Source organism: Pleurodeles waltl, chromosome 1_1, assembly GCF_031143425.1.
Source record: "Pleurodeles waltl isolate 20211129_DDA chromosome 1_1, aPleWal1.hap1.20221129, whole genome shotgun sequence".
Lineage (NCBI taxonomy): Eukaryota > Metazoa > Chordata > Amphibia > Caudata > Salamandridae > Pleurodeles > Pleurodeles waltl.
Window position 1 is genome coordinate 899,712,618 of NC_090436.1, and position 25,343 is coordinate 899,737,960.

The 25,343-nt window shown below is 44.0% G+C and overlaps 1 protein-coding gene across 2 annotated transcripts in view; it reads right to left on the bottom strand.

Moving 5' to 3' along the window:
- The window catches only part of VPS13A (vacuolar protein sorting 13 homolog A), a 1,844,906-nt gene that overhangs the window by 1,703,694 nt on the left and 115,869 nt on the right, over positions 1-25,343 (bottom strand). For both annotated transcript variants that reach the window (XM_069230089.1, XM_069230094.1), the window contains exon 4: positions 6,810-6,905. In XM_069230089.1, coding sequence (XP_069086190.1) covers positions 6,810-6,905 — 96 coding nt within the window. The remainder of the gene's footprint in view (positions 1-6,809; positions 6,906-25,343) is intronic.

Here is a 25,343-nt window from a genome sequence, read left to right on the forward strand (position 1 = left end):
GTTTTGATTAACCAATCGTCTAGGTATGGGAACACATGTATTTGCTGCCTTCTGATATGGGCTGCCACTACGGCCAGGCATTTTGTAAAAACTCTTGGCGCTGTTGTTATTCCGAATGGCAACACTTAGAACTGGTAATGTACCCCTTGGATTACAAACCTTAAGTACTTTCTGTGGGAAGGATGTATAGGTATATGGAAATACGCACCCTTGAGGTCTAGTGTTGTCATGTAGTCTTGTGGTTTGAGCAATGGGATCACGTCTTGCAGTGTCACCATGTGAAAGTGATCTGATTTGATGTAAATGTTTAATGTTCTGAGATCTAGTATAGGTCTTAGAGTTTTGTCTTTTTGGGGTATGAGAAAGTACAGGGAGTAAACTCCTGTTCCTTTCTGATGAATTGGTACTAGTTCTATTGCATCTTTTTGCAATAACGCTTGGACCTCCAGTTGTAATAGTACCATGTGTTGTTTGGACATGTTGTGTGTTTTTGGTGGTACATTTGGAGGGAATTGTAGAAATTCTATGCAATAACCATGTTGGATAATGGCTAGGACCCACGTGTCTCTTGTTATTTCCTCCCAGTTTTTGTAAAAATTGGTTAGTCTCCCCCCCACTGGTGTTATGTGTTGGGGATTTGTGACGCTGAAGTCACTGTTTATTCTGCAGTGTTTTGGGACTCAGGAACTTCCCTCTAGTTTTAGGGAATTGCCCCCCTCTGTATTGTCCCCGAAAACCTCCCCTCTGATATTGACTCTGGTAAGTGGGTCTTGTTTGTGAGGTTGAGGGTTCTGTGCTCTGACCCCGAAACCCCCCTCTAAACTGTAATTTACGAAATGTGCCTCTGCTCTGTGGGGAGTAGAGTGCGCCCATGGCTTTGGCTGTATCTGTGTCCTTTTTAAGTTTTTCGATAGCAGTGTCCACCTCCGGCCCAAACAACTGCTGTCCGTTAAAAGGCATATTCAGCACCGCTTGTTGAATTTCCGGCTTGAATCCTGAGGTGCGTAGCCATGCGTGTCTCCGTATGGTGACCGCTGTATTTACAGTCCTAGCAGCTGTGTCAGCTGCATCCATTGCTGACCGTATCTGATTGTTAGAGATACTCTGGCCTTCTTCCACCACTTGTTGTGCCCTCTTTTGGAACTCTTTGGGTAGGTGTTCTATGAAATGATGCATTTCGTCCCAATGAGCCCTATCATATCTAGCCAGCAAGGACTGTGAATTGGCAATGCGCCATTGGTTGTCTGTCTGTGCCGCGACCCTTTTCCCCACTGCGTTGAACTTGAGACTTTCCTTGTCGGGTGGTGGTGCATCTCCCGAAGTGTGTGAGTTCGCTCTTTTGCGAGCTGCCCCTACTACCACTGAGTCCAGTGTTAATTGCTGCGTGATGTACACAGGGTCTGTTGGTGGCAGTTTGTACTTTTTCTCTACCCTTGGAGTAATGGCCCTGCCTTTCACAGGCTCCTGAAACACTTGCTTGGAGTGTTTCAGCATTCACGGTAACATAGGGAGACTCTGGTACTGGCTATGTGTGGACGACAGTGTATTAAATAGAAAGTCATCTTCTATTAGTTCTGCGTGCAGGGTGACATTGTGAAACGCGGCTGCTCTTGACACCACTTGTGTGTAGGCAGTACTTTCCTCAGGTGGTGACGGTCTCGCTGGATAACAGTCGGGACTGTTATCTGATACAGGAGCATCATAAAGATCCCATGCGTCAGGATCATCCTGACTCATTCCTGTATGAGTTGGACTGCATCATTGGTGGAGTGGCTACCGGTGAGCGTTGTGGTGATGGAGTTATTTGTTTTGCCACCTTTGCTTGTGGTTGCTTGTCTTTCTCTTGGAAGGCAAGTTTTCTTTTAATTCGGATTGGAGGGAGAGTACTGATTTTCCCTGTCTCCTTCTGAATGTGGAGCCTCCTTTGAGTGTAATCTGGCTCCCCTGCCTCTAGTTCCTGTCCGAATCTGTGTCCTTACATCTGTGAGGACAGGCCCTGTTCCTCAGTGTAGGAACTTGGTTTCGGCTCCGAGGCCGGATGTTTCGGTATCAAAACCTTTCCGACCGTCTTTTTGGGCTCCGAAGACACTTTTTTGCCTTTCAGTGTTCCGATCTCTCGGTGCCGACTCATTTCGGTGCCGCCCTCTCGGTGTCGAGATTGCTCTGACCCGGTGTCTCAGGGTCGAGTCTGTTCTGTGCCGGTATCTCGACCGGAGTCGGATGACTTCGACAAATTTGTGCCCTTTTTCGGTGCCGATGGCCGGTCACCTAATTTTTGGGTTAAGCCATGGCCTGTTGGCGGTGGCGTCCCCTGGGCTTTAGTGAATTTTCCGTGAGTTTTGGGCAGTGACGTCTTACTCACGGTTCTCAGCGTCTGTTCGGGATCGACTTCGTGCGAGTCCGAATCCGCGATGGAGATGGTTTCTTCTTCTTCCAAGTGTTGTTGTCCTGTCGGCGCCGACGCCATTTGTAGTCTTCTTGCTCTTCAGTCTCTTAGCGTTTTCCTCGACCGAAACGCTCGACAGGCCTCGCAGGTATCCTCTTTGTGTTTGGGAGACAAACACAAATTACAGACCAAATGCTGATCTGTGTAAGGATACTTGTTGTGACATTCGGGGCAGAAGCGGAATGGGGTCCGTTCCATTAGCCTTGAAGACGCACGAGGTCGGGCCGACCAGGCCCTGCCGGGGAATCGAAAACCCCGAAGGGCCACCGGAGCTCTTCAAAATTCGGTGTCGATCTGTTGTAACTAACCCGATACCGAACGCAAACAATACCGTCTAATTTTCCGAGATTTAACTAACTTTCCGAACCGAAACACGGAGCGAAGAGGAACACGTCCAAACTCAATGGCGGAAAGAAAATAATCTAAGATGGAGTCGACGCCCATGCGCAATGGAGCCGAAAGGGGAGGAGTCCCTCAATATCGTGACTCGAAAAAGATTTCTTCAAAGAAAAACAACTTGTAACACTCCGAGCCCAACACTAGATGGCGGGATGTGCACAGCATGTGTATCTGCAGCTACACATGCCATCGAACATGTATCCCCATAACCCCAAATGTCACTCCCGTAAGTAGTGGCAGAGAGGCACTTAGATTGCTAGATTTTAATCATAGCTGTGAGTAGCGTATTACCCAGCCTGGTGGCAAAATCACAAACTGCAGTATTGGATGTGGTCACAGAAAGTTTTTTTTGATAGATAAGGCAGTAGACCAGGAACCCTTCTGATCAAAATGTATGGAAAGCCAGACACTCTCGAAAGTTCATTACTGGCAATAAAATGTTGACAAGATTTGGTAGATTTGGGGCCTGCCATAGTTAGTTGAGACTTTACAGAGGTGTATTAAGTCCAAAGAGGTCATAAAAATATTCAAAATAGTGAAGTGAATATTTTAAACCAACAGATGTGCAGGCTAACAGAACTGCATCATCAAAGTAGAGGAGCGCTGGAATAGGAATACCTTACACTGTGGGCAAATCTCTAGTACCACGAAGTAAGTTCAATTCTAGTGATTAATATATAAGGTGATTAAAATAGGGGCTAGAATAAAACCCTGTGCTCTCTCATTTTTTATGTCTCATGGTACATTGGCCATTCATTTCTTATCTACCAACTGCAGACATGTCCTTATGTAGGTCTTTCAGAAAGAGGACAATGTCTGCATCCACACTGATTAAAATCAAAGGAGTCCAGAGTGTGGCTCTGCTGACTATCAAATCAGGGTGTAAATTCCATGAAAGCCATATGTACAGCCCCCACTTAGCAACTACATATTTTTTTAAAACACTGTAGAAGTTTAAAAATTGGTCCGCAGTTCTCTTTTCAGACCTTAAACCATTCTGTAGGTCAGATATAATTCCATTACATTCTGCCAAGGAGACAAAGTCTAGTAAGAACAACCTGGCCGACAACTTGAACTACTGAGGCTAATAGCGAAATGGGTCTAAAACAATGTGGGACATACGGTTTTCCCACCACCCAGAAACACAAGGCGATTCACAATTTCCCAGAAGAGGGTACTCTAAAAGTGGGTGCAGGCCTACAGAAGTTGATCCTAACATCCTCTTTCAGGGCCCTTTTCCTGTCCACTATAGCCTTTCTAGAAAGCGGTCTATAAGATGCAACCAAACTTCTATTTCTAGGGTGAGTTCTTTAAGAATTTTCTAAATCCTCATGCACTCAGAAGCACCAATTATAGAACCAAGAGAGTGCTGAGAGCCAATAGCGGATTTATGACCGTTAAAAGAGAAGTCACTGTGCCGCAGATTATACCAAAGGCAGCAAGGATTTCAGCATCACTAGACACCTCCTGAAGACACACTTCAAATTCCGTGGAACATGAGGTTATCAAATTACTAGAAGGGTCTACAGAATAATTCTATCTAGCCCACTTCAAACCACACTCCTGATTTGAGGGGATCAGTTTAAGGGTAATTACACCCATATCACTGTCCTCAAAGTTAGATTTAGTCTAGCTCAAGTAGATGATTAAAGGATTTATGGTCACTGAACACTCACCCTGAAACCATGAAGCACTTTATACGTGAAACAAGGGGAAAGAGAATAAAAATATAATCAATTGTTGTGGATGTGCTTCCCCTGACAATGGTGGGTCAATGTACTAAGGACTTATCTATGGGACTCCTAATTAAGAATAAAGTGCACATTAAACTTATTCAGGAACTCTTCTTTTAAAGAATGGACCATATGTTGACCATCCAACAGTTTTCCTTCGCTCCTACAAGCCAAATGGGCAATCTTGTACCTCACATATATGCATATTAAAATCATTAACTGTAATCACGAGTTATTATGATAAAATATTCTCTACATTGTGTTAGAAGATCCCGAAGCACCAGTGACATTTTAAGGATTTTTTGGGGCCCCTGTTCTGAACAGCTTTGAATTTATGATCCAATTTCAGCTCTTTCATGCCACCTTTGGCCAGGTCGCTGACAGTGCACTCATCCAAATTTTAAAGTTGTTACATCTAATATTATGGGATAGTGACGTGTGTGTCTTCAATATTCAAACACAACAGCAGTTCACTAATATTACTGCAAATAATCTCTGTGACGCCCTCCCATTTCTCATAAGTGAGGTCCATATTCGACCTAAAAGAAACTATTTTATGGATGTTGCATGAAACATACACATCCTTTCTCTGCAAAATGACTGCAGTAGACTCTCACAATGAAAATAAATTAAAGGGAAACAGTATTTAAAACAATCTGTTTGAGAATTATTCCAGGGCATCATGGCAAGCCTCCCTGCAGAACAGAACTGGCACTATCAGGGGGGCCCCTGAAAGGCTGTGGTCTTGGCCCAGAGCCCTCTATGTCCATGCCTTAAAACGACTCTGCGAAGAGCCATCAAATGTTTAGTCTTAAGAGATGAAAGAGAATCATAACCACTTGTCAGCAAGCAAAAAAAAAAAAAACACAGGGTAATGAGATGACACTGACCGTGGTCCTGAACAGGTCGGAATCCAAATCGCCATAGATATTTATATGAGGTCCACAGAGGTAGAAGGAAACTGGTAAAATGCTATCCTCAGTGCTAACTCCCAAAATAACCCGTTTACTGTTTTACTTTGCGGAGGGTCAAGCGCCACCTTCCAGACACGTAACTAATTACAATGACTCGAGTAGGGGTGTGAGAACTTTGTGTAATTTGCTTTTCCGTTATGATGCAACATTTTGGGAAAAAGTACACATAATAATGAGTAATTATGCAAGATGCAAATCTGTCATTTGGCGCTATATTTTAATTCGAAATGCATCCTTTTAATATATTTTGAGGTAAGGATACAATGTACACTACAAAAATTTGAAAAAACAAAAGCGCAGCGAACACCAGCTTTTGTTCACATTGCTCCTGTGCTATAATTTTTCAGTGAACAACGGCGTAATTACAAAACGTGGTATTATTTCCGGAATTTCATTTCAACATGAGTAATTTAAATTTCATCCAAGCACACACACTAGAATGTCGGATATAAAAAAACAAATGCAAATGTGTTAACTCAAGCTTTTGACCCACGTGCAAGTCAAATTACAAGAGCTCGCCGACACCTGAGTAATATAGTGGGCTAGAAAAGAGAAATGCCTAGGGTGTGAAATAAAAATATTGCCAATGCTTGTTAATCAAATAGGGATGGTAGTGGTGATGACAGTTTAGCACCGATTTCTTACGGAACTGGCTTTCTTACATATATCTGCACATCCCTTACAAAGTAGCCTCTAATGATCCTTGTATTAGGGGCTGAAATTATAAAGGTTTCTTTCAGGGCAAATTTACATATACCCAGTTCCTCAGCCCAAGTTGTTTAAATTACCCAGAAAATGGCTTTTGGGATACCTCACTGTCACTATTACTACATAGCATGTTGCGCTGGTTGGCGTTAACTGTTTAACTGAAACATCTATGGATGTTGCAGGCAGCGGGTTGTAGTGGTTAAGTACTTGAACCTGGAGAGGAGGGACCTGGGTGTAGTGGGAGGGCATGGGGGAGATCCTCAGCGAACTATTTAGGGCCCCTCCCTCCAAGGGAGTTGTCATGCCAAGTCCAGACAGAGTCTACCTTGTGACAGAGGCGTCAGAAGTGTTTCGGAAATGTCACCCTAGGCTTTCCGAAAAGCACTAAGAACGATGCATTACAAATGGCTACTTTGGCACGATGCAAACATTAAACAACAATAACAATGAGCTCACATGTTCCAGGCGTGGCAATACAAAAGCCTTCTGAACATGACTGTGCAGCACAACAACAATTAAACACAATAATGCTGTTTCCTATTCACTTACTGGCAACAGGAACAATAAGCAAATATACTCCGTCTAGAACAGCTTCAACCGGCTGGGTATAAAGGTTTTTCCACGGTATCTTCAGATCAAGTTTACCTGCAGAAAGACAAAACGGGTGGGTGGGTAAACTACCGACAGGCATATATAAAAACCACTGCTCAAGGCAACCTTCCAACTTGGTAGTGTATACTGAGATATTTTTATGCATGAACTAATAGGAAATATAAGAGTAACCGTGGAGAACTTCCAAAGGTCGAGCACATCAGCAGGTTAGTCAATTCTCATCTATGTATGATATCAATATACATCTGACACAACACTCCGGGACTGAAAGCCAGAGCAGTCCGCAATGTACAATATATATTGATTGTTGTTGTATTGTAGTTAGCGCAGTCGTGCAATTCCACAGTCTCAGAACATAAGCAATAAATATGCATTACCTTGTTTGCGAGAGATGGTTTAAAATGAGCTTACTTTGTCCAGTGCTTCCTGGACCTCTATGTATTGGTGAGCGCAGGGGAAAGGAAAGACAAGCATTGGCAAAGCCAAAAGGACACACAATGGGGAGCTAATGACTTTAGCAATTGAAAATGGGTGGTGAACGGGAGGAGGTGTGTAGTTGGACAATAGGGTGGTTAAAAAAAAAAAATCTATCAAGTACCTCTAAGAGTAAATGTAAACATGCTGTAAATAATGCTTGGCCTAAATGTACAACCTTGTAATCTTTGTACTGTCAATAACTCACTATTGGCGAGTTACCATTCTGTGTAAGAAGCACTGCTAACAATAACCCATGATTCAACAGAAAAGTGCATGGGTAACTTGTGCAGACAAGCTGCATATATACAACCAAAAAAAATGCATATTATTCAAAATGCGTTCTAAATGCAATAAGCTTTCTGTTTAACATGCAGGAAAACAGCAGTTTTTGTTCTTTGTTTGCAGGTCATAAAATGTCTGTAGCAACAAGTCCGCCGACTTCCATACCGCTCTCTGGAAATTTAGCAAAATTAACTGTGTATACCGATGCTATTCGGCAGCTTTTTGGGTTCCGAAGTGCAATCTGCTTAACCATCATGGAGAAGAAACAGGGAGGTGGGGAGAATTTTAAAACATGAAGTCTGCGTCCTGCTGCTAATCAGCACCTTTTGCACCCATTTTATCGTGGAAACTGATTACAGTCTTGGTTTTCCACGTGACCATGAAAGGCACTGTGGGTGTTGCAGAGTTGATTTCCTTCCACTTAATTAGGCTAATACATCTGATATTCTTGATTAGCATGAAACAGAGTCAGTGATGGCATGGGATATGGGGGCTGCCACTTGTCTTTGATTGTTAGATATCACTTGCCTGTTCTGTATAAATGTAAAAGAATGTTGTGCCCGGAGTCATACCAAAACAATAAATACATGAAACAGTTAAAAAATTTAATTGGCACTGAAACATGGGGAGAGGGATACTTTCTGATTTCAAATGCTGAAGCAGTGTACACAAGAACTCTGATTATTACTAGTCAGATTATTTTGTACTTGAGGCCGTTGCCCTGCTTTATTAGCTTGTGGGTGGCTCTAGCGTGTTATTGTGTGCCTTAGTACGCATCTTGTTCACAGTGCCTGCCGCTTAGCCTGGTTACCTGAACAAAGTTTGTTAGTTCTTTCAGCAGTGGATACTTCCGTTTTCATGAAGAACGGCAATACCAACATTAGAATTATTATGCCCTTTTTCCTGTCCAGGTGCTTTGAATAATACTGGTGTAAGGCACTTTCATAAGGTGAGTAGCCAAAACTGCCATTTTTACTGCTCAGGGGAGAGGAGTGTGTGCTGAAAACAGATTTGCATGTAAGAGCTATGACGCAGCAGCTGATCGAGTCATAGCGCAAATAGTACCTGAATTGCAGTGCAAACAGCGGGGGAGCACTTATTAACGCTAATTAATCTGTACTTCGTCCATGTGCCACAGACTGAAAAGGAAGTGATGCATGCCAAGCCACTGCTCAATGAAGAGGCAGCAAACAGGAGTGACAATGATGACAACCAATGGTAAGCTACAGGCCGGTTTCAAGTCCATTCATCGTACACATGAGTCTCACAAGAAAAAGTGCATGTGCTAGTAAATGCTCGACTTTAAAAAAAGGATGCAAGATCCTACGTTTCCCCCAACCTGCTCATTTCAGAATTTGACAGGTTGAGAATCAACAAAGCACTCAACAGTACTGAGGATAAGATTCATCCAAAGGGGCCTCCCTTCAACACGGATGACCAGTGTCAAGCTGTCCAAGCCATAATACCCTAATGCTTAGTGGCAGAAGAATTGCTGTGGGCCACAGATCCTAACACCTACACCCAAAGTTATTGAGGCTGCTTACAGCTTCTCCCTGTTAAATCTGTAAAGTTTTTTATTGTATTTTTTGCATTGCAGTTGCCTTTACAAAGAGCATCTTACCCCTACCAAGACACAATAGATTTTTGGGTGGGTATCACCCTACTCCAAGGGAGTGCTTTGAATGCAACACTTTGTCTGTTATATTGCCTATAAGAACATTGTCTGGATGTGCTGTGCGAAGACTAGAGTTGCGCTCTTATTGTGGTTTGCAGCTGCAACGTGGATCGTATTTGAAGCAAAAGGAGAAATAAATAATATGCTTAAGGATTATCTGCTGCTGTATGAATAGATGAAGTGGTGCGTGGCCTATGTTTGCAGTGTTTTGGTGCCGTGCACGTGTCAGACACTGGGAGGATAGATGGGGTTGTGCATGCAGATATCTTCTGTTTCTGAATTGGTCTATATAGTACAGTTTAAACCATTTTCAACATGGAGCACATTAAGTCTTAAAAGGTGAAGACTAAGCCTTGGTATGTGCAGTATTCCATCAACTTTATAATGTGCGCTGGAATAACTGCAATAGCAACAAATAAAATAAATTACATATTAAAAGACCTAGCAAAACTCTTAAAATAATACTTTTTAAATTGATTTCTGAAATATACAATATTAAAATCTGATATTAATCTGATTAAAAGACTCCCAACATACACATATCTATTGCATCAGGGTCTTCCATGAGGCTGCATGTCTCTGTAAACAAACACACAACGAGGTCTTGTAGGCTTAAGACACTGATGTAATTTTGGAGAGGCAATCTACACTGATCCTTCTGCCAATGAGGCTCTGGCTGCGGTCAGAACCCAAGTGAGTGGGAGTGATCTCAGCACTTCGATTATAAACTTACGGCGCGTGCACATACCGAGGGGAATAGAGTGGGGTGGCTACTGGCCTGATTGGTCAAGAGTCCTAGCAGTCGCAGGTAACTGAGCTACTGCCACCCAAGAATGTGCTTCTATATGCCCAAAAGGAAACACTGAGTCTTTCAGGGGTTTTATACCAGCCTCTCCGGTGAATCAGTTGTCGACTCCTCCCGCGAGATCAGTACCTTCTTTCCCAAACAGTTTCCTCGAGTCAGCCCCAAAGATCGCGACGAGATGAGACTATTTTTCACCAGAATGTCAAAACTGCAATTTGTGACCTTGCTACAGCTAATAACGACCCCCCTCCCCTCCCCCTGTTGGAATGTGACAGCCTCTACTTCTACAGAGCTTACGCGGCCTCCTGGCTCGTATGCTAGCTGGTCTGTTTTTGACATCCCTGATAGAGTGTGCCCTCCCGCAGTATACCAGAGAGGACCTTCTGGTTCCAATATGGAAGCAGAGCAGCCCCCTCATGAATCAGCCTCCTTCTGACAAATTGCCACACTTAATGCAGACCTCAAGATTCTCAGCAAAGCTTGTGTTCCACATCCTCCCTCTCCTTTCACAAATCCTAGATCCAGATCAAAATGGATTTATCCTCCACATCCATACCTCCTTAAACATTAATTGTCTGTCAGATTATGGAGGCACCCCGAACCCCTGCCTTGGTCTATGGCCATAGTGCTAAGCCTGGGCCTTGGAACAGCATTCAACACTGTCAGAAGGGATTATCTACTAGAGGTACTGCAGCGATCTACTTTTGGACAATGCCTCATTAAGTAAGCTACTTTATATACAGCTAGTAGCCCGTGTTTGTAAAAGCAAGTCAATCGCCTCCCCCTTAAAAATAGCACAAAGAACTAGTCAGGGCTGTCCGGTATGGAACCCCTCAAACACCGTTTACAAGCGAGAGAAGTAGACTAGGAGAATCCCACTCAGGTTAAATCCAGTTTGTTTCTTTGTATGCTGGCCATCTCCTCCGCTATGTAAAGGACTTTCGGGGTCCTACTGCCAACATTAACACAGATACTAGAAGAATTTACTGCTGTATCTGGACTTCAAGTTAACTGGGCCATGTCTTGTATATTCCCCCTATCCCCTAATATCCCTGCAGTTCAACTCAATTTAGAGAATGGCTCCTTGACAAGGGAGGGGACCATGTTTAAATACCTAGGCATTATGATGTATCATGATGAATCCAACCTTATGGAGAACAACCTTACCAGGGCACTGACCTCTATCTTAGCGCAAATGTCATTTTGGAAGATCATCTCCTTGGCCCTGATATGGCACATTGCCCTTTGCAAGATGAGTGCCCTGCCATGCCTGCTAACTTATTTTTCAAACATTCCCTTGGTGCCTCGTTCCACATTCTTCCGAGGCCTGAATACTTAGCTAGATGCCTCGCAACGTTACCAGCTGGGCTGGGAGCCCCACATTTTGAGCTTCATTACTTGGTGGTGCAACTTCAATGGCTGAATAGACGGGTTGCAGGCTTATTCCTTGAAGAGATTGCCTTCACAGCACCCGTGTTGAGACTACAAGACCTATAAACCCTTCTGTGTCTTAAGACCAGGTGCCTTCAAACGCTTCGCGAATTGCTTCACATCGCCCTACAGTGCTATATCTGAACAGTCATATTCACAAAAACAGGCCATCACATATGGTCCTGCCATCCCCTTCCTCTGTCTCCCTACCCCTAAGACTCCTAAAGGGCCATTTCACCCTGGGAGCCCACCCAGAAGTGATGCGAATTCAAGATGCTGATCCACAACTATAACGCTCTTCACAAACAAGGACCAGCATGCATCAACCACCACATGAAATTCCACCAGCCCCCAGTCTTCTGTGCTCCACCTCCCTCTCCCTCGTGCACACACCCAGCATCTGCCAAAGCAGCAGTAGAAGACGCTCCTTCTACCTTGCAGACAAATCCTGGAACAACCTCACCCTTCACCTGCAGACCTTCTCCTCCCTTCTGGAATTCAGGAAATAACTCAAAGCCTGAGCTAAACAGCTACACTGAGCAGCTGGATACCCTCGCGAGTGACAATCCGTGCTCTACAAATCGAGTTTGATTGATTGATTTGACCTGGTATGAAGGCCACGTCACTACATTAGGTGATCTATGCAACCAAGAGCACTGGCTCGCTACTGAGGAATTCAGGAGGAAATTCAATTTGCTTGAGGGTCAATTTCTCTTATTCAACAGGTTATACTTTGCGTTACAGCAGCTCAGGCCAATCATGACCACCCCTGCTTCCCTTGGAAACCCGCACATTGCCCCAAGCCTTACATACTCTGGGACATGGACAACATCATATTAACTGTTTTCTGTTTTAGGGCTCTCTTTCCTTCCTGTTCACAGTCCTTTCTTCTCTGAGAGATAAATGGGAAACAGAAGCAGACCAATCTTTCCACCATAGAAAATGGACACTGACCCCAGAACTCCCCTACAGCATTATTCACAACGCCAAGTTCATACAGATTCAATATTTCATACTGTACACGGCCTACCTTTCATCAGAAGCAATAAACAGAGTTCTCCCAACACACATTATCTATTTTCACTCGATACTCAACAGGCCCTGCTGACTTCTCACATATGCTCAGGTACTGCCCACCTCGTCCTCAGACGTTTTTATACCAACATAATTAACATTGAGGCCTCCCTCTTAGTCAAGCTAACCCCAAAGAATTAGCCTGAACTAGCTCTAGGAATATAAAAAAGGCCAAAACAAGAGAGAGCAGTCTCTCGATTTGCAAACCTTGTTCTCCTACTCACAGAGAGAGTGTTTACGTCTCATTGGAAATCCAGGGCCCCTCCAGCTAAGGCTTGGTCAAACACACTTCTAAAATGGGGTAGGGTGGAAAGTTCTGCTTTTTTCAGGGAACAAGCCAAGGGGAGCAGGAAACAGCCTCTGGCTGCACCCTATGATTCACTCTTTGATCAACTGGAATCTGCCCTTGTTGAACCACCCCTCCCCCTTCAACATGCTTTTCTCCCGTTTTCACCCTCAAGCATCTATACTCGCTCTGACATGGTCAGGAACCATACACAGTGCCCCTCTTCAGCCATCTTTGACCGTTCCATCCCCCACAAAGAAAAAGTTACTTACCTGGAGTAATGATGTTACTGATGGGTACTCTACCTATCTACAGAGTCCTCACCTGTAGAACAACACCCAGGCGTCAGACTAAATTTAAAACAAATTTAAAGATATGATGCAGGAAGTGACGTTAGGCAATGAATGCCTACAAGCCATAAAGCGCCGTCGTGGTACATCAACATCAGAATCCCTTAATTTTTTCTATGCCTTTAAGGAAGATTAAAATTGAAAGAAATTGCAGGACCAATAAAACTGCAAACTGGTATCTTATTAACTTTCCTTGTAATATATGCATCAAATGGAGAGGCAGGCGGGTCGGTGAGGAATCTGCAAGGAGAAAAAGAATCCACCAGAAAGATAATTACCATAGATAAGTAACTTTTTCTTTTATGGATAATTCTACCTGTAGATTCCTCACCTGCAGATCGGATTTCACAGCAATATTCTGCCCAAGAGGAGGGCTGATGGATGATGTAAAACAAGAAGTCCTGCAGGACGGATATAGTGAAGTGCCCTGCTCGCCTCTGCATCAAGGCAGTAATTCTTTGCAAAGGTATGCAGAGAAGCCCACGTTGCCACCTTACAGATTTCTGAAATCAGGACACCCGAAGCTAGTGCAGAAGTGGTGGAATGGGCCTTGTCCCTTTAGGTAGCGCCTTCTTAATGAGGACGTAGAAGGTTTTACTTTTGAGTATGATTCATCAGATAGGGTCATCTTCTGGAACACTTTTCCCTTCCTGGCTCCACATGAGCTCACAAATAGTTGGTTGTCTGTGGTGCGGTCCAGGTAGTAATTAACCACCTGCCTATGGTCCAACTGATGCAACCATTCCTCCTCCTTTGTAGGATGCGGTGGCGGGTAGAAGGTCAGAAGGGTAATGAATTGGACAATAGGGAAGAGAAGGGGGTGACTACCTTGGGAAGGAACACAGCCCTTGAGCATAACACCAACTTGCCAGGAAAGAAGCTACGAAAGAGGGCAGTGAACAGAGGGCTACAGCTAAGGGGCTGCAACTCAGTGACCCTTCTGGCAGATGTGATGGCAACTAAAAATACTGTTTTGAAGGCTCAACATGCGAAAGGTACAATTATGCAGGGGCTCCCCTCGAAGAGCATGAGAATCAAGTTCAAGTCCAACTGAAGAACTCCATATGGGTTAAAAGGAAAAGGGTTAGTCAGATCCTTATGAAAACGCATGACCACATGAACATGGATGGCTGTTCCGGCACACAGAGGAATGTATACAAGGTGGAAAAATACCCCTTACAGTGCCAACAGGACATCCCCTCTGAGGCAGGGAAAGTGCCAACTGAAGCAGTTGGAATAACTTGGCTTCCAAGTGATCCACACTACTGACCCCACATCATGCTGCAAAGTTAACACATCTGCCTTAATAGGCTGACATGGCAGCTGGGAGGAGCCCAGTCGTCCCGTCTCAATCTCCGAGCGTGTAAGTAGAGGTCCTGGTGATTGGGATGAAGAACCATTCCCCCTGACTGGAAGAGAAGATCCGGCCTGCTGAGTGGAGGACATGTAGAGAATCACAGGAAGTCTAAATACCACACCCTTCTCAGATCATCTGAGTCTATGAGAATGACTGGGGCTCAGTCTTGGCGAATCTTTCTAAAGACCTCAAGGAGAATGGCGGGGGGGGCCTGGAATGACAGTGAGAGGTTTGGGGAAGGCATGTAATGCAGGTGAAAGTTCCACCTCAATTGAAACGTGTTTTCCAAAGATCCCCTCAACTGAGTCGGGAGGGTGCAGAAGTGCTAGCACTGACCATTTTGCAAGAAGGCATATAAGTCAAACTTGAGGAGCACCCCACTGGGTGAAGATGTTCTGGACTACCTCCGAAAGAAGACAACATTCTGGGTCAAAAATATATCACCGGCTCAGGCTGTCGTCTCTGACATTCAGAGACCTTGCTAGGTGACTGGCAGAGAGCCAGATCCCTTGATGGTGTGCCAGAGACCATAATCTCAACTCTTCCAAGCAAAGGAGGTGAGACACTCCCTCTCCCCACTTACTTGTTGACATACCACATCGCAGTTGTGTTGTCTCTATATCTGGACGGACCAACCTACAATGGAGGGGGAAAGACCTTGAGCACCAGCCTAATTGCTTGCCGTTCTAGCAGGTTGATATGAATAACCTGCTCTTATGGAGACCAGAGATGTCTGATCTCCAGATTCTTCAGGTGAGCTCCCTCCCCAGGGTGGAGGCATCCATCACTACAGTCAACACTTCCGGAGAAGGAGTTAAGGCCTTCCCATATGTTAGGTTCGCTTTGTTCCCCAACCAACCCACTTCCACTGCAGACCATGATGGAGTCCAACAGATCTCTCCTGTACTGGAGTCACTGTCTGAGGAGGCAATCGGCCGGCCATTATGTGTCAACATGCATGCATGACAAGGTGAATGCAGGAAGCTAGCAGAGCAATGAATCACAAACCCTCAGGACTGGAACTCATGTGCTTGTTGGAAACAACAAAATTATCTCCTGGACGTCTGCAGTGCTCTGTGGAGGAAGAAAGGCGCACAGAAGGGTGGCGTCCGGTACCAACATTATGAACTGGAGGCACTGGAAGGGCCAATGGTTAGATTTGGGCTCAAATGATCAAAAAGCCAAGGGCGAAGGAACAGCTATGCCATTGACTACAGACGATGCAACACCATCTCCGGTGTGTTGGCTTTGGTCAGCCAGTCGTCCAGGTACAAGAAAATTAGTACACCCAACTGTCTGAGATAGGCCAAAACCACTGTCCTCACCTTTGTGAAGACTCGAGATGCCAATGTCAAACCAAAGGTTAGTACTGCAAATTGATAGTGTACAGAACCCACCACAAACCCCACACACTTTCGATGTAACGGCAGGATTGGAATATGGAAGTATGCATCTTACAGGTCCAATGACACAATCCAGTCTCCAAGCTCGAATGCCAGTAGAACTTGAGCTATAGCCAGCATTTTGAACTTTTCCTTTCTATGGAAGAAGTTCAGGATCCTCAGGTCTAGAATGGGATGCAGACCACTATCCTTCTTGGGCATCAGGCAGTAGCATGTGTAGCAATCTGGCCCTATTTCCGTGTCTGGCATCAACTCCACTATCCCTTTCAGAAGGAGAGCTACCACCTCTTGCTGAAAAACAGTCATGTGATCAGGAGGTATGGAGGTGTGGGGATGGGGGCAGAGCCTGAAGAAATAGAAAGGTGGACCCCTTTCCAATAATCTTAAGAACCCACTCGTCCTAAGTAATGATGTTCCTGGCTGGAAGAAAATGAAGCACCGGCCCTCCGTGCTTCATGTGCGGATGGAGAGACAAACTAGGCCTCCTTACCTGGAGGCATGGGGGAGGAGGAAAAGGCAGAAGAGAAAGGTTGCTAAGTGGATTCATGGCCCTGTCCTCTGGAGTTGTCTGGGTCAAAAGGAGGAACCTCTGCCAAAACCATTTAAACGTCAAAAGAACTGGAAGTCCTTGGATGGTGGCAAAAGTTGAAAACCAACTGAACACGCTGTGGCTTCTTTAGTCTTGAATCTCTCCGGGCCAAATCAGCCTTATTGCCAACAAGGCATATTTTGTTAAAGGGAAGATCCATTAAAGTGGACTAGACATCTGAGGAGAAGTTAGATGTCCGTAGCCTAGAATGGCGATTAATAGAGATGGAGGTCCTCATGGAACAGGCAACAGAGTCAGCTATGTCAAGCCTGGATTTATTGATGTGGCAGGAAGCATTCTGCCTGTTCGCTATGACCTCTTGAAACCGCTCCTTCAAATCCACAGGTATGTGTGGCAGCATCATCTGGGCTAAGGTCCATAAGGCATGGGTATAGCGAGCAAGAAGGATTTCAGTGCCATACTACTTGCTGAGAGCTTTCTTGCCCCATGCCTTGAGCCATTTAGACGGCCTAGACTGGAAGGCACCGGTCAATTGAGTACTGGAGCAAGAAGCTTGAATAACTAGGCTCTCTGGCAATGGGTGCATGGAGAGAAACTGTGGATTGCCTAGTGCCAAATGATAGCGGCAAACCACAAGTTTGTCCACTGCTGGCATAGATGACTGCTTCTCCCAAGCCACCAGATCTCATTAAAGTGCAGCAAAGGTTATGATGTGGCTGATGATGGCAAGCAGATCTCAGTGAGGAAGCTGGTCTTCTCTGATGGAGAGAGCTGCAAATACAAGGCCTCTGCGGCCTTTAGCATTATTTTATGGAAGGACACCAACTCAAGTGTTGGTGACCTAGCTGGGAATTCCATGTCCCATTCTGGTGAAGTATCTAGACCACTTGCTGACGATAGTCCTTGAAAATCTTGAAGAGGATCCTGGCCTGGGTCGTCAAAGGGCAGATATTCAACAGGGTTGGAATCTGTGCCAAAGAGTTCATTGAGGCATGCCATAAAAGCCTACTCTTCAAGCAAGTGTCAGGCTTCTCTGTGGGAATGGATTCTAGGATTGACCAGGTCTGAGGCACCAGTGGCCTTCCGTATCTGGAAGGTGACAGGGGCAGAACTCACACGATCTAAAGAGTCTTTTGCGGCACCATTAAATGGAGCACTAGTGCAAAGTAGGGAGGCATCAGTGTCCAATCAGAGGTGCAGCACTGACCAGCGTCAGTTAGAAAGGCAAGAATAATGGAAGCTCTGGGGGAGATAGTGGGCCCCAAGGTGCTTTAATAAAGTGCTGATACCTTGACGAAGATGATGTACGTGGTTTTGAGAAATGGTGCCAGATCAGAGCGCAGAGCAGGGAATTCAGGTACCAGAGGGTTAGATATGGATGCCGGTGCCAAGAGCACAGAACACTGCGGAGAACCATCCAGAGCCAAGCCTGAAAGAGGATCCTCAGGTGGGATCTCGACCAACTCTGGTTCTGAAGACGAAGATTCTGTGGGAGTCATAGTGTGTCTGAAGACTTACCACATGAGAGCTTATTTGCTTTTTTTATGGCATTTCCTCCGCTTGGTGGATGAGGAGAATGCGGAGTGGGAACGATGAAAGAACGGTTTTCAATGTGCAAGAGAAAAAAATTTGATTTGCACCATTGTAATATCCAAAGTCATCATCTCTGATCTGGATATTTACATGAACATGACTTATGTTTTGAATAAATGAGAGTTTTCAATCCGTTAAGAGCAATTTTGTCCAGTTTTTGGCATTATCGAAAGTATCAACCTTTCAGTAGTGCCAATTTGTATTGGTCAAGGTCTTCATTTATGTGTAGCAGGACGAGTTTATGGTCAAATGAACAGCACGCAAACTGGATGTGGTGCCCCTCCAGAATGGTTCCAGTTTGCTGTAACCCCAAGCTGTATGTATGAGACCTCCGTCTCTGTCTCAGTAGTGAAGGCAAGAGGGGAAGCGACCATGCCCATCACAACATCTTGCAGCTTGTGGCATACACTCTATGAAGGTATCTAAGTTGGATAAATTGGAGACTGGCCGCTATGGCAGAGCTTCAAGGGAATGCTCTAGCATCTGGCCCATTCTTTGCCCATGGGATTGTCTAGATCTGCCCCCCAGGCTGACCAGAGCAAATGAAAGGTGTCAGACTGATTATAAATCAGGGATTGGTAAACCTTAGTCACTATATGTTCATATAGTTCCCCCAAGAGCAGGTAGCAATAAAAGAGAGACTGTGGTGTTGGTTAAATTCGGCCTGTAAGGTTTGGAAGGTTTTCAGCATTACGCCATCCGTTATATCGGAGAATGTTGTTATCTCTATTACCGTCTGTTTCCAAAAACCTTCTAGAGCAGCTACATATTGCAGTACGTCCCCTCCCCCGAGCGCTGTTTGTTCCATAAAGTTCCCATCCCATCTGTGTTAGAGTTGTTTTCCATAATTTGGCAACTACCTTAGTCACCGGTGGGTGTGTCAAGCTTTTCCCTTCCCCGCTATAGGGGGTGTCGCTCCACCATTCATTAAAAATCAAGTGGGGAAATGCCCTATAGTAGGATTCGTCTTTGGCCTCTGCAATCCCACCTAGATACATGGATTTAAAACATTTAGATAGGGCTATGCAGGGAAATCCATGATGCAAAACAAATAATCTGTGGAGCAATTTATCTTATGGAAGAAGGAACACAGAACCTTGCATGGGGAGTTCCGCAGCTGGAATGGAAACCAGAACAGACATAATTTAAAAAATAGCTGATCTATAAGTGACAGGGGGCGCATAGATCAGAACTTAAGGTCCCTGACTACTCTATCCATTAAAGATTGAACGCTGCGTGTCCATGTGGCTTTAGTTTCTAAAGTGATACATACGTCAAGATATCTGAATCCCTGTCTGACTACCAGCAGCTTGTGTGCCCTCCCTAAATTCTGGGGCTTGGAATTTGTTGGGAATACGTAGGATTTGGCAGTGGTAGCGTAGGCAAGACTTCTTGACATGTTTAGAAGGATGGAATTTGAGATGGGCATCACCTATGCCCTGCCCCTTCATGTACCCTAATTCCTTAACATACAAAAGAGATCACAGCACACAGTATACAATGGTCAAATATGAACGAGATTGAGATATTTTTGTCGTTATGTATTAGGTTGAATGAAGCAAACACACATATCGGTATTCAAGTCTTGTCTTCAGGAAAAAAGTTCATTTATTCAAAGCGAAGTAACGTTCAGTAAGACAGAAAGCATCTTTCCAAGACAGCCAACACGTGTTTCGTCACACCAGTGACTTTTTCAAGGCCGAAGATTAACGAAAAAGGTTATATGAAGAAAGGTCCAATGCATCTCAGGACCTATGAAAGTCCAAATATTGACTTGGTAGTCTCTAAGTGATCGTCATCAGAGTATAAGGGAGATTCCAACAAAGAAACATACGAGGTTGTTCATCTAAGGAGAGGGACCCTGGTAAGTCCAAAAGTAAGTTCCTTCTCCGCCCCCATCAACGTTGCCAGGGCGACGGCTTCCCGGTCCCCCTATCAGCTCTCTGGACGTGGGTGGGGAGAGAGCTGATAGGGGGACCGGGAAGCCGTCGCCCTGGCAACGTTGATGGGGGCGGAGAAGGAACTTACTTTTGGACTTACCAGGGTCCCTCTCCTTAGATGAACAACCTCGTACGTTTCTTTGTTGGAATCTTCCTTATACGCTGATGACGATCACTTAGAAACTACCAAGTCAATATTTGGACTTTCATAGGTCCTGAGATGCATTGGACCTTTCTTCATATAACCTTTTTCGTTAATCTTCGGCCTTGAAAAAGTCACTGGTGTGACGAAACACGTGTTGGCTGTCTTGGAAAGATGCTTTCTGTCTTACTGAACGTTACTTCGCTTTGAATAAATGAACTTTTTTCCTGAAGACAAGACTTGAATACCGATATGTGTGTTTGCTTCATTCAACCTAATACATAACGACAAAAATGTCTCAATCTCGTTCATATTTGACCATTGTATACTGTGTGCTGTGATCTCTTTTGTATGCTATTACCTGTGTATTAACCCTACACATTATTGTTGCCCAAGGGTAGTAGGGCACCTGATCACCTGCACCACGTCCTGTTTTCCAGGCTTACAATTCTTATGTACACTCGCCTTGAGTGCGGCCAACTTTCACCATTACTACCCATTACATTTAGTACCCTAATTCCTTTTCCACCTCCCTGCACGTCAGTGCTGCCAGACTGTTTGACTTATTTTGATTACAAATAAAAAGCCTTCAATTCAACAGGCAAAGAACATTAGTGCTCACAGGGGTGGCTCAGATAAGTTGGGACAAGTACACACCAAGCCTGCAAAGAAGCAACACTTTGACAGACTGTACCTAAATACATTGTTGCTACTTTAACCTGAACTAAAAAAGATGTGTTGCTTGCCCACTACCACCTCCTGCAGTCATTTCATTCAGAAAACAGCTGAAGCTCTGCAACAGTCCCTGACAGGCAGATGGAATATCTGGGAGAAATACATACACAACCAGATATTATGTGGTGTTTCCTATTATGATGCTATCAGCACACTCAAATCTTTACGAGATTTTCCTAACGTAGAACCTGAAATTAGTTTAAAGAAGCATGCACATGCATCCTTTGACACTCCCCTCCCCACCAAGCTCAAAGTGGATCATCCGTTCTAGATATCTGCTTGGGTTACACGCAAATATCACTGTTCAAGAGTGTAAGCTAGTCCTGCAAACCAGGTATTAATACTCACCTTAGTCATCAAGCAACGCTCTTTGCATAAAGTCTTTGACTATGCTACTCATCAGTCTTTCATTCACTTGAGTACGCAGCATGCGCAAACAGTCACACTTAATATTTCCATCTACATAATTGCACAGAATATGTAAACTGCCAGTAAATTTAAAAATAACTTCCTGATAAGACACCACTAGCTTTATTAAAGCCTTCAGGCTGGTTAAAAAACAGGAAGACACATCAGAAACTGGTGGTTCCAGTGACCCCTGTTTCTACTTGGTCAACATGTTTGAACCCACTTTTCCTTGTGGCTTTCTTCAGCACCAAGGAACTAACTCCCTGATACCACTCAGAGAATGTAAAAGTGCAATGACAGTAGATTGTTGACACTGCACACACACTGCATGATACAGTGATATTCCACCTATTTTCTGAAGGTATTTCATACAAGTAATTTTAAAAGGCTTTGCCCCATGGATCCTATGGTGGCCAAACGAGCCTGTAGTCACACCTACGCCAAGGTCTTGTCTGGGTTCAATCACCTCTCCCCCGATGAGACAACATTAGGTGATTACACCAGGACGAGACCTTGGCGTAAGGGTGACTACAGGTTAGTGGTGTCTTATCAGGCAGCTATTTTTAAATTGAAAACACGCAAAAAAAAACTCAAGCTCCTATACACATTATATGGTCATAACCATCAAGTGCTCCTGTGTCCCTCACTGGTAATAGCACACTCCATTCCGGAACGGAGTGGGAAGGACGCACTGGTGAAGCATGCCAACAAAAGGTAACCCTGGAAGGGGAGGTTTTAAAAGCCAAGTACTTTTCTACCTGTAGGGGACATTTTTTCACTCACTAGGGCTCTCTTTTTTTGTTCTAGAAGCAAGTATGAGGACTGGGCCCTTTGCACGGCTTTCAGAATGCGTCTAAGAGCAGAGCTGTCCAAAGAGACTGAACAGATGCACCAGTTTTGTAACAGAAACACAAGGACGGAAACAAAATACCAACAATGCAAGTGATAGTCATGATCGAGATATTTTAACGTCTTATGTGAGATTCTGGTGATAGCTTAATCTAATCTGCAGCTGAAACAGGAAGGAGTACACTATTAGCTGTAACCAGTACTTGGTTGTATATTATAAAATCTAGAAACATACATCTCTCAGCTCTTTATTTTATAAATTTTAGGTTTTTTGTTTTAAAAGGGAACAAGGTTAAACTTTTTATCTTTCTTCGGTGATTTGCTTCAGTAAATTCCCTACTCTGATGAATGCAAAACTTCTAAATACCGACTAAGAATTCACAATAATATTCCAACTCAAATAAAGGAACACATTAAAAGAATCGCTGACACAGTCATATGTTTGGCTTAAATATATTGCTTGCACAGAGAGCCACATAATATAAAAGGCAAATGCACACATGTCCAGATACCTGCACACATCCAGGTTTCCCACAGGAATTCAGACAAAGACACGTGCATGTAATTCTGTTGCTGACAGTTTGTGCCAGGCGACCTATCTATTAGTAGAACAGGAGGGACACAGAGGGACGCTTTGGGAGCCAACAACTAAACCTTTATTTTGACTGATTTTGAAATGACTATCCACACTTTTCAGCTTCAGTAAATAAAGAAATTTCAAATCCACTGAAGTGCAAGATTATAGACTTCCAGCAAGAGGGCACAGCTTCAACAGGAGCCAAAAACGATGTAATTTGTGGAGCTCTCGGATAGCCTAACCGTCTCAGCTTTTAATTTATGCAAGTGGTGGTGAGGTCAACAACCCTTAACTCTCACCATGACTAGGGCCAAACTATGCTCAAAAGTAGGAGGCCTGGTGATCATCCGTGCTGTGAATTAGCAAGAAAAATCACATATTACAAAATTGCACAGGAAGCGCAAAACATTTACCATTTCAAATCTTGCAACTAGAATACAAAATGGGGCACCCCTGTATTCCGGGTAACCAGTGCAACACATTCAATAACAGCAACTATGGTTCCATCCAAGTCATACATAACTGAGCTCTCCAGAAGTCAATAAGCTGTTGCGCTTTGGTTTACTTATATACTCCTTTACAACTCATGTGCATTATGCCAGTCTGTCACCTTTGCACTAAGGCAATATGATAGGCGTACATTAATTAATCCCCTGAGAGTTGCTAAAAAAAAATAAAAAAAACATTTAAATGACTGTGATGGAACCTTTGTTGAAACTTGTATTTCCAAATCGTGCGGTAGACATTTCAGAAGCTTAATTGAGTCCATGAACAATCTAAATAATCGAGATCCTCAAACTAAAGACCACCACAACTAAGATCCACGAGGATGACTTACCATAATGGCGAGATTAGAAGGATCAGATGTGTGGTGAAAGGAATGGGTTGCTTCAGCTATCTCTCATTTCTGCTATTAGCACCACTTCTTCAACCTACCCATATTCAGTACATTTCGCTCCCATTGTGTATGTATATCATTTGTCAGCAGTCCCTGATCGCCATAAGAGAAACTACGAAAAAGTAGTGCTAAAACGCCAAGTACTATAAAACCCATGGATCTCAGAATTTTAAAGCTAGCCGCCATTGTAAATGATGATTTAATCTTTACAAATAAACCTCATTCTAGTGCACTTGGTCACTACAGATCAATAAACCATAGTGTCAGAAACCTCACAGAATCAGGCCAAATCGACGCTTTAACACAGAACATCCCTTGCTCCTCTGAGCAACTAAAAGGTACGGGATCCAGATGCAAATCAGAATATGGTTAATTTGTTGGAATATGGTTTAACAGCAACATTAAAGAATCCATAAAACACAATGAGCGCATGCTAGTCAACAACATTTCTTCTCTAGTTTATTCTTGATCACCCAAATTTCGGAATTGGTGGGGACCAGCAGAAACCATCACAATGAAGTTTACCCCTCCCTCCCTGATAAATGATCTTTTGAGTATGTATGGCTATATGTCTAATCTATATAAACAAAATACATATCTTAATAACAGACTCTATTGAAGGAGAACAAACCAGGAATATCATTAAAAAAAAAACTTAACACTTCAAAGGGATGGTGTATGATAGACCATACATTGGCGGTGGGGCCTTCTTGGGAGGTCCCCTGGCAAATAAAAGCACACCGGACAATACCTTATAGATCTCCAGTCACGAGGAACAAGTTACGTTCAGTAACAAATTATCTGGTTAAGACATTCTAGTTGCAGATTCCTTACCTTAGAATTTCCCGCAAGTATCAGACTGGATCTTGATTTTTCTTCGAGCAGTACCCTTGCACACTGAAAGGTGGCGTCGGTCGACTCCACATGGGTCATTGGCGTCGTGGTCACCATGATGTCTCAGTCATAAACAGGTGCCACCCCAGAGTGCAAACATCAGTATCTTTTCACGACGTTCCACGCCAGAAGAGCAGAGCCATGAAGAACACCGAGATTGGTGTGCCAAAACTAGGGCCCTGACTGATGCGAAAGGGCCAAACAGGTGATTTATAAAGCCAAGGTTGCCCCCAAGAAATAGGAAAAGATCTGGACCCCCTGGGTTGAGTACAGAGGTTAATACAAGGTTTTAGGGATGGGGCAGGGAAATGCCTGAGGTAAAGATGTACCCCTGCGGAGGCCTCCATGGGTTTGTGATAGACCATAAGAGTTTTTTTATAACATAGTTTTGCTTAATTACTAGTTGGGACTGGGTAGGGGGATTTATTGTCGATAGAATGCTTCACCCTATTAATTCAAGATGATGCAAAGTTGTGTTAGCTGAGCAATAGTTTAGTAAAAAGATTTTTTTTTTAAACAAGAAACTAGGGCCCTGAAAGGGAGTCCCTGTCAATAAAAATCGGTTCGCAGAGCAGGGAGGATGGGTGGGTTGGTAAGGAATCTGTAACTAGAATATATCTCTACCAGATAATTTGTTACCAAAGATAAGTAACATCTGATAGAGACTTCTAGTTGCAGAGTCCTTACCTAAGAATATATACCCAAGCAAAACACCATCCCCAGAGATTGGTCTGCGACCCAAGAT